This window comes from Coccinella septempunctata, chromosome 2 (assembly GCF_907165205.1).
Source record: "Coccinella septempunctata chromosome 2, icCocSept1.1, whole genome shotgun sequence".
Classification (NCBI taxonomy): domain Eukaryota; kingdom Metazoa; phylum Arthropoda; class Insecta; order Coleoptera; family Coccinellidae; genus Coccinella; species Coccinella septempunctata.
In genome coordinates, this window is record NC_058190.1 from 33,124,262 (window position 1) to 33,134,701 (window position 10,440).

General features: G+C 34.8%; 1 protein-coding gene across 1 annotated transcript; it reads right to left on the reverse strand.

Moving 5' to 3' along the window:
• Positions 1-1,000: 1,000 nt before the first annotated feature.
• On the reverse strand, positions 1,001-8,818 carry LOC123307138. The gene is made up of 2 exons (XM_044889356.1): positions 8,555-8,818; positions 1,001-5,814 (listed from the first exon to the last, which is right to left on the reverse strand). The coding sequence occupies exons 1-2, from the start codon at positions 8,639-8,641 to the stop codon at positions 1,147-1,149; spliced, it is 4,755 nt and encodes a 1,584-aa protein (XP_044745291.1). The 5' UTR covers positions 8,642-8,818; the 3' UTR covers positions 1,001-1,146.
• Positions 8,819-10,440: the final 1,622 nt, after the last annotated feature.

Genomic DNA, 10,440 nt, shown 5'->3' on the forward strand with positions numbered 1-10,440 from the left:
TTCTTGTCTGCCATTTCTGCCAGCGCATTCATCTCACAACCTTACTCTGATCGTGTTCGCCTTAAGTGCAGACCATTGTACCTATTACAATCTAAGCCGCTTTGATTTTTAGGCCAACATCATGTCAATGACGATATAATGCTTTTGCCTGGTCTGACTTTATGCCATTATGGCAAAACAAGAAACAACTATTGCAGAATTTAACGAGGCTAAATAACATAATTTTTATGCCTGAAATGTACAATCCGCCTACTGTAACACATGCCAATGTTGCGCATATGACCAGGAATGGGAATCAGCAAATGAGGACCAAAAACAGATCCGCATTTTTCAAGAGATTAATATAGAGAAATAAATCCAGTTATTGCCCTATAAATGATGGGACAAGTGGAAAGAAAATTGAAAGCCACCGAAGATAATGGTCCATCGACAATTTGTTGGATAAGAATTTGTTATTTTTATATTTGATGTTACTTATACTGTAAGATATCACCTAAGTATATTCAAACATATTCAAAGGCTTTCAAAAGTTAGTGTTAATATTCTGAGATCATTTCTGATAACGTATTCAACTATTCTATTCTAGCTTTGACTAGAAAACGATCCATGTTCCTCAGCAAAATAGCTATATAAAAATGCGGGTTCACCAAGGATGGTAATGGATGTATGTAATTGAGGATTGTTTGTGCTATTCAATGGCATAAAATGGAAATGCACTGTTTTTGTGCGATTTTTGTTGTTGCGTTTGAATTTTCGAAAATAATCATTGAAATGAACGGAAATTCCTTAAGAAATTTCTATTGGTTTCAATTGGAGTGTGAGAACTTGAACGCAGCCATACTCAGATTGAAAAGAATTTTGAAATGAGCATAACCGAAAAAAATTGATGGTGCCGAAGAGCTTTGGAAAAATCAGTTATGTGAAGGTACTGTACAAGAGAGAGTAGGTACAAATAGGTTGTGGTTGGAAAAATAATGGACCTCAGTTAAATAAAATTATATTAATTTCAACCAATATTTATTTATAATGAATTCATAATTATATATCACAAGAGGTTCAGCGAAACCACACACATAAAGTATGATCCAGGTTGAGCCATGAAAGCTGAATAAATAATCAATTTTAAACCTACTATACATAAAAATTTTACTTCTTAAAAATTCTCGAAAACAATACAGAATAAAGTATTCTTGTCCTTTCGTTGAAAACTATGAAGAAGAGAAACATAATGAAGCCTTGCAAAGTGGATGTGATACAAAAGAGATAAGCAAATATCTCCCTAAGCATGAATTCACTGGCAATTGCGAAGCTCCAAGTCAAACCTAACATGAAAAACAACAAAACGGCTAATCTCCATTGGAAAATTACTTCGTTACTAACTGTGTCCACACATTCAGTTTTTCTGTTACATATACTATACATAATATACGAGAAAATAACAAAATTAATAAATGTTATGACAAGTATCGGTAGCCAAACTCCAAAGTATAAACCAATTTTCGAGGGATAACATAGACCGGTCATTGAAGAAGTATAATTTGCTGAATCTATCAGTAACACACACAACACAGGGACCAGAGGAAAGCCCCAACCAATCAGGAATGATTTAAACAGTACATATTTCGGAGGTCTCGTCAATACCTGCACGAATCGTTTGAACTGAAGGATTGCTATAATCAGCATCCAACAAAACTCTGAGATGACGGCGTAATGAAGCAGAGCACCAATAAGGATGCAAGAGTCACTTTCACTAATGACCTCATGGATGTATCCGGATAAATAATAGAGACATATCTGAATGGCAACTGTAAAGACGAAATTCATCAAAATTATGTTACCCAAATTTTTTCTCCATCTTTCGAAGATGAGCCCAGTGATCAGAATCCCTAGGAGTCCTATTATGGATAGAAAACAACCGATATTCGTTACTATTTCTAGATATAAGGGGTCGCTACTGTCATCATTTATCAGCATCGCGAAGTGAGTTGTGTGATTGAATATACAGGTTGAAAACTGTAGTTTGTCGTTAGGTTCACTTTCATTCTTCCATCTCCCACTAATGTTTACACTGTTTTCCACTCCATACTTCCAGTAGGCGCAAGCTCTTTCTTTTCCTTCCTCATTTTTGAAGACTAATTCTATAGTTCCACACATTTTGTTGGTGTTAGGTAGTAGTATACCAAAAATCAAGGATACACGATGTCTCCACTTCGAATCAACAAAAAGTACATCTTCGAAAAATATCGAAACAATCACTGAATCATTGTCAGCGAAATCGTTGAAGAAAACAGCCCCTTCAAAATTTTCGTAAGCCTCCAACAAATAAGGATTATTCATGGCTCCATAAATAACAGAAATATTATAATCGTTTCCATCACGTTGTAGTATCAATCCCTCTGATCTATTCAACTTAAACTCCAGTGTGGCAAAGCGACTCATTTTATGTAATGTGACATTAGACTTTAGAAGAATTCTATCCAATGACGCCAAAATGTTGTCTGTGGCATTGAACTGTAGTTGTGCGTTTCTCAGAACATCTTTATTCATCTCCTGGATATTGCTTGTGACTGCTGTCACACTTTGTATATCGAGATTATATGAGATTGTTGTCGAGTTACTTATTAGGAAAAATATTTCAGACAAGAGATAAAAATCAATTGGATCGAAGTCTGATATTGCCTCCTCCGTTATTTGTTCTAAATCATTCAATACTTTATTAGTGTCATCGGCCGAAAAATGCTCTAAAAGATAGGCAAGGCTTTTCGTGATGTAAGAAGAACAAGAAACGCATACATTTGGGTCAAACTTATCCCAAAAAGCTCCTAAACTATAATTTCCTTTACATTTTCTCTGAACCATCCTACTATCTCTGAGACACGAAGGTTTGGGAGATGCAGAATCATTCAAAGTTGTAGTTCTGAATGAGAAAGTAGAATCGTGGTGAACCACTGATTCTCTCAAGCAATACCTTCTGTTACGAAAATATTCTAAATACATCCACCTGGTGATTCCGTTTTTCGGAACATTATTCGAAGATTCTTGAATATATTGTTTCAAATCGTCGTACTCTTTCTCTATTTCAGGTATAGTTCTAGCAGGAAGTTCCGGCATCCAAACTACCACAATTTGGATTAAATTATTTGGTAGGCTTTGAACGGATTTGATATCATATGTGGTACGATTCATGTGATAATAATGCTCGAAAATTGAACATATAGACAAGAATGAACGAATGGAATATAAATCGTGTAGAGGAACATATTCGGCAAGAAATCCTGCAACATATCCATCTGAATCTTCAGAATCTGTCATGAAAATTGTACAATAAGATTGAGATTTGAACAAGCAGAAACTGTACGAACCAATTTCGAACTTTGGAGTTCTATACCATTTACTTTCGAAAGTGTTTTCATTTGAATTCGCATACTTCCAGCAAGAACAAATTTCTCCTCCTGTTTGAGTTTTTATAACCAGAAAAGTAGTGAACACCTGCTGCTTCATTTCATCGGGGACTAACACTTTGAAGATAGCTTTTGTAGTAACAAGAGGATGGTCAACATCGAACAGATAATTTTCAAAGAAAATGGAGAATTTAACTGTGGTCATATTCTCATTCAAGCTAAGAAGGCTCCAAAAATCATCATCGAAAAATATGGCAGCTTCGAACTCATCGTCTTGAGTCAATTCCAATTGAGGTGTGTTGGATTTCAGAAGGTTTATTTCATGAATGTTGCCAGAAATCCTCAAAATGATCCCGGTAGCAGTCGAATATTCAGTGAAATTGATGGTGTAGTAACAATGATTTGACTCTGTCAGACTTTGGCCTCCCCTGGTGTTGAGGTAAAGGGCGTCTGAAGAATTCATGATGGAATCAGTGGTCTGATATATTTCTTGGGAGACTTTCAGTACCTCATTCCTTATGAATCCCAAATTATTTATCAATAAGGATAAATTTTTCAAGCCTCTTCCTAATTCCGAAGAAACTCCATCCAATCGTCCAACAATTTTTGATAATAAATTGACATCTTGTACGTGGAAACTTTCGTTATATTGTAGTATGGCCATGTTGAGATTGTGGAGGATACCCGATTTAGATAATTTGACGCCTAGATATATTTCTTGAAGTAGTTGTGTCAAGTTTGCAACTGGTTTACAGTACTCAATATCTGACAACCAATAAGATCCCAAATGTTCCTTGTAGCAAGGCCTTCGTACAAGTTGCATACCATTATTTTTATAACAAAATGGCGATGAAGCAGCACTGGAATCTGAAGGAGTTGTGGGCCAAACGAAGGAAAAATTTCCTATTGGCGTTGTTTCTTCCATGCAATAACTGGAGTGTCGCAAAAATTTCGTCGTTGAAATGTTCAAATGATTCATTTTACCATTTTCTGAAATCTTTTGAATTACAGAATTCAACGTTGTGTATTCTTCTTCTATTTCTTCAATTCTTTGAGCTGCTATTTTCGGATACCAATACACAATAATATCAACTAGAGCAAGATTGGAAAAATTGCATAGAAGTATATCGTTTATTTCGATATCGAAATGAAAATTACCATTCTCCATGCTGTCGACGAAGGAGGCTAAGATTCTATCTTTCACAGCATATTCATCGCAAGATATCATTGCGTCTACGGAAACTGTCATTTCGGAGATATAATGAGATATATTTTGGTTACCCAATGTAATTACGTTGCTAGTGGTTATCTTCAAATCATGATCGAAAGCGTCACATCGAAGAATGCCATGCTTGTTTTTGAGATCGATTTGATAGGTAGCCAGAACCTCAAACTTCTCCAAATTATATTCTGGAGCAACACTGAAGAAACAGAAGATATAGTGGGTGTACTCTTCCTTTTGGGTCCATTTGATATTATTAGAGTTGATTTCATTGATCGTTAAGGAGGTATCGTTAGCATATAACATTACTTTCGGTGCAATATAGAGAGTTTCATTTGTTGATTCGTAAGGGGTTAATGGAAACGAAGTATTCTTGAAGATATCCCAATCCGTTTCACTCAAGGCTACATGAAGGTATACAGTACCGTCCACTTGAGGAGGATCATTCTTTCTTATTTGGAGAATCAGCCTCAGATTGCTTTTTTGAAGTACGATGTAAGGCTCAGCAGCGTATAGTCTACTGGAAAAATATATTAAATTCATATGATATCCTTGCTTGAAAAACGAACAGAATTCATTTATTTCGTTCCAACAAAAAACCTTCACATCTGAAAGGAGAGTATCTAATTCATTTGTTTGTCGCACTCTATAAATGCTGAAGGGATAGTCCAAGCAGATACCTAGGTAATGTTCATTGCATGAGACTACTTTGGTTTTACCTCCTATGAGGATCACACAAGGCTTGGAAGGATGTACAGGTAAGATGTCTCCAAAGAAATCCATATAAGAGGGATTTACAGTAGTGTACCTGAGGGAATTTATATATTTTTCAACAGGCAGCCATATGCCAGTATCACTCCCTCCTATAGTTGTTAAAGTGGTTACATTTGGAGTTATCATAAGTCCAGTTTTTGATGTACATTTGAACGGATAAGTTGTATGGTTAACTAATTCAAAACAAAACTCTATATTCACGTTGCCGATGGTACTCCTCATGTTTCCATGGCATCTTGGATCCTGAATAGTATCATTTCTGACACAATGTATCTCATTCGATTGACCATCGTCGCAACAACGTATTTCCATGTATCCTTCAGAGTTGGTACAGCCTGGAATAGATGCACTGCAAGTCCCATCCTCAATATCAGGCCAGTAAACATCTTGGCTGGAATATGAGCTAGCGCTGCAAGGCTGCGAAGAAAAAGAAGAAGATAATTCATTTGCATCTACAAATAATAACTTTAGAAATCAATCAATAATGATGAATAATTATAAAATGCGAGTAATTGGGGTTGAATATTGAGAAAATCATATTTTCTCTATGCGTTTATCGTTTCATAATAAAAATTATCGAAAAGCAAAGAGAGATTAGCGAGGATATCAAAACCCATTAGTTAGTCGTTTTGTGAGGAACAACATTTGTTGAAAAATGGGACGAAATGTCATAGTTAACTGAAACCCACAAAATTTGAATTTTGATGATGATTCCTACAGAATGCAACATGAATATTGTTCATTTATTCAGAAAGAAGTATCCTTATTAATAGCCCATGTAGCAAAGAACCATAAGTTCACTCGCTAATCCTTGCATACAATTCTACTCTCCTTACTTATTTTTATTTCACTTTTAGGTTTGACATAAATAATGAACAAATAGGTACCTCTTGACATTCCATTTTAAACTGCCTGAATTATTTCGTTTAGTTGAATCAGAGCCCTTCATTTTCGAATTAGTCTGTTTAATATTGTTTTAACAACAATTAGTAAGAATTTAATATTTGCTATGCATAGGTAATCTACCTTGATAGCTTGATATACCCTTTAGAAAAGTCAAAAAAGCATTGCCATTTGAAAAGATGTTTGATGACGTCATGTTTCGAATTTGGGACAAGTTGTTTAAGATTTTTCTACATCAAAAAGAGTGCAATTTGAAATAATAGACAACCTGTCAGACAGTATCTATAATACAACAACAAAAATAGGTCTTTTCGTTTGCATAAAAAGGGTAGCACTTTTCTACACTCGATTTGATTTACACCAGTGTAGAGGAAGTGTAGTTTATCTACACATAGTCAAACGAAGATACAAGATAAACTACACCTCCTCTACACTGGTGTGAATTCAATCAGCAAATGAATACTAAAATCGAGTGTAGAAAAGTGCTACACTTTTCATGCAAACGAAAGGACCTAATGTCATTGATTTACTGGATTCATTTCGAGTTAGAGACTAGGAGCTTTTATCATTAGAATTGCATATAACAAACACGAATAAGTATTTTTATTCTATATTGAAGTTTGAAGCCGACGTTTATCCATTCAGTGAAATAAATTCTTTTTTATTCACAAGTGAAATAAAATAACATGAGCATAACGTCATCTTCCTCTGTTGCTATGGATTGAATAGTGTCCTGTGTCCTACAGCGATCAATCGAAGCGATACCTTTCATGTTATTTCATAAATCAGATAATAATTCTCTGAAAAGTGTTATCATTTGAATAATAAACAAAATGAAATGAAACTTTACATAAAACACGTGACTTATAAATGTTCATTCATTCTAAGAGGGCCTTCGAGGTCGTGGGTTCAATTTTCTTTTCATGAATGAACATGAATTTAACTCACTTATATTATATGTCCCTGCATATTATTTCTATAAAATATAGCTTCTTTATCTTCTAGAACATGAATATGGCGATTCTTGGGAAAAAAGCAAGAAGACAGCAGTTTTTGTAGAGAGAAGGCATTCTTTCTTATCATTGAATGGGGACTTTTGGTTGTTTATTTGAAATAAGAAGTAATGTACCAATATCTCAACCAAATTTTAGTTCTGTGGTATTTTTTTGCTATTTGACCACTATTGGATAACTACCTTACTTGGCCGGGCTAATCAATCCATCCAAGCAATAGCATGACGTCACGAGCATCGGATCAGTGATGCAAACTACAAAAACCTTCGAAATGCACGCAAAACTGTCAATTTTTGTAGTCAACAATCTAGGTTGCCGATGTATTTATTTTGAATGCGCATATTCATTTCATCCCTAATGACCCTAATTTTCCTGTTTTCGATTTGGCTTTTCATCTAGTATTGTCTGCTCATTGTTTCTCAAAACCAATTATTCTTTTCAGTACCTACCTACGTCTTTCCATAGTGAAAAATTCTGTTTCGATTCCGAAGAAAACATGCTCGAAATATGATAGTCCAATTATTTTGAAATATATGAAATATGAAAGCCATATTGACCTCTTGCCGATGTTAGAGATGTGAATAGATCAGTCTGAATAAACAATTGATTACTGTATAGCTCACAAGCTCATCACTACCTTCAATTGACGATAAAATTTTCTTACTTATTTTTTACAGAGTTACTGCTGCCTTCTAATTGGGCTGCCAGACTATTTGCAATACTGCTTCTTAAAGAATTAAAGCACTGTGCTATAAAAAGTGTAATCAGAAATGTAATTTCACTTTTTGTATAGTAGGCCATGGAGATTTGGTGTTGTAATGGGACAATTGAAAGAAACGCAGTTTTTTAGCAAAAAGACGTATCTTCAGATCGGAAAAAATTCCAGAAACCCTTTGTTATTTCAGAAAGAAAATCACATTTCAATTATTATTTATAACGTATCAAAGATTGTTGAAAAGTTTTTTTCGAAGTTTTTTAATGGAACGGACACAAAACATCTAACATAGAGGAACCAAGAACTACCAGCAATTGTTCAGAATTGATTATCAAATTTGGGATTGTCGTCCGTAAAAGATCAATAGTAACGTCCCACTGTAAAATGAAATAAAAAAAAAATTTGTATTCAAGTTGTTCTCGAAAGGTTTTAGATTCTGGCCCGAATATTCCAATTATGGTACTATTTTATGGAGGATTCTTCAAATTCTATTAATTATTCATATCTGATGCAATAATAGACTTACAAGACCTCTTTGGTTCGTAGTTGATATCCCAAGTGACACTACGAAAATAATCAAAAACTGCTTGCCACCCATATCTATGGAAAGCATCAGAATGGCACGATTAGAAATCAATTTTCCTGTGAAGCTTTAGGAAATATCATTGTCTGTCATATGGCAATGAAAGATTATGCGTTCAAATATGGCGGAATTTGCAAATATGACTCGCTACATCGAGCATCAACAGCGTGTTATCGTAAGTCTCTTTGACTAGCAGAGATTAATTGGTATAAATGTCAATGTCGCTAAGATAACTGATATCATAACGAATTGATCGATACCTGCAGTAGAATAAACAAATATGATGGAAGACCCCAGCACGCATCAAACAGTTTCAAGACTTGAAGAAAAATTCTGTATTCTGTATTCATTATAATAAATTTCTTCGTCATGGTCCACCTCTGATTTTCCGAGAATATTCGAGAAAAATACCGGGTGGATACCAGGTGTTGGTTGGGATTATTTCACTGAAAGTTTTCCGAAGCCAGTTATGTAGCGAGGGCCAAAATAAAATCTCGAAATTTTTGTCAAGGTGCAATTGGATATCGTGTGTTTTCAAATCACAATCTTTTTTATGGCAGAAGATTGAGGTCAAAAGAAATAATTTCAATGGAAATGGTGGAGCATCATCCCATCCCCCAAAGTCGACTGTTCCCTTATCTTGTTCGACATCCCTCCATCATCCACTGTTGGGTGTGAGCGTGAGCCTTTCATTTTTCAGATGAATCCATGCCGATTGTCGAATTTGAAAGGCAAACATTTGATTAAATTTCAGATTTCGTGAAATTTCCGTACCTGTTCGATTTCTATGACTGCAGTCAACAAACTTTCATTTTATTCATGGTTGGGGAGCCCAAGAAGGAAATTCGGGTTTTACTCGAGCGGGAGATTCCTTGGACCCTGTAGAGTACCTCTACCAAAAATTAGACCTTTTTATGGGGAGAATTGTCTAGGACAGCCTGTCAGAATAGTAAAAAAAACGATCATTGTACATACTCGAGCGTATCAGATTAGGATGTATACTTCATTCACTTTTATTTTGGCAGTCGGTTGGCCATGGAAATTTGACACATTTCACTCTGTATAGTACGAAAATGTGGGGTTATGAAGCTTGTCAAAACATTTTTGGGTTTTAAATCAACGCTATGTTGCCCGTTCTACGTAAAAGTTTCTGTTATTACGTATTTTATCACAATTTCGAATCTCTTCGGAAAATATGTGACGAACATAATTGAAGTTTATACAAACTGATTGAAGGCATACCAAATCCAGTTATTTGCATGGAAAATACAAGAGATCAGTATAATATCATAATATGCACTAGCTTGAGGAGAGTTAATGTTCGTTATCTTCTTTGGCTAACATCATTTGTAGATTTCAAAAATATTAACCCGAAGATGAAATGCATATGATGCAGTGGTTGGGAATGGGTATCTCCCGAATGAATTAACAGATAATTACAAGAATGTTAAATTCTTCAACAAAAATCATCTTGCATCAATATAAGTAAAAGTAATTGAAGGAAGTTTCAAGTTAAGATGAACTTCACCTTTGAACAAAAATTTCACATGAATAAACAAGTAACAGGGCAACTTGCGCGTATTTGTGGCTATTCATCTTAATACGTTGATGTAATAATAATAATTAAGTATTTATTAGTACCTTAAGACATTTACATTGTATAGGACAAGTCAAATGAAAAATAGAAAAATCCATGTTAGGGAACTTATTCTCCGATGACATTTATCGAAAATCCTGTAGTAAACTTTTCGCATTAATTCACTCAAACATAAAATTCCCAAATGCCACCACTTTTTTGGGTCTCCCAATAGAAGGAAATTCTTTGTCAT

Bases quoted from the DNA above. Each gene is read 5' to 3' on its own strand.
- LOC123307138 (XM_044889356.1), bottom strand. From the start codon at position 8,641: ATGCTTTCCATAGATATGGGTGGCAAGCAGTTTTTGATTATTTTCGTA. The intron at 5,815-8,554 runs GTAAGTCTATTA...TTTTCTTCGCAG, and splicing joins CTACGAACCAAAGAGGTCTT to CCTTGCAGCGCTAGCTCATA.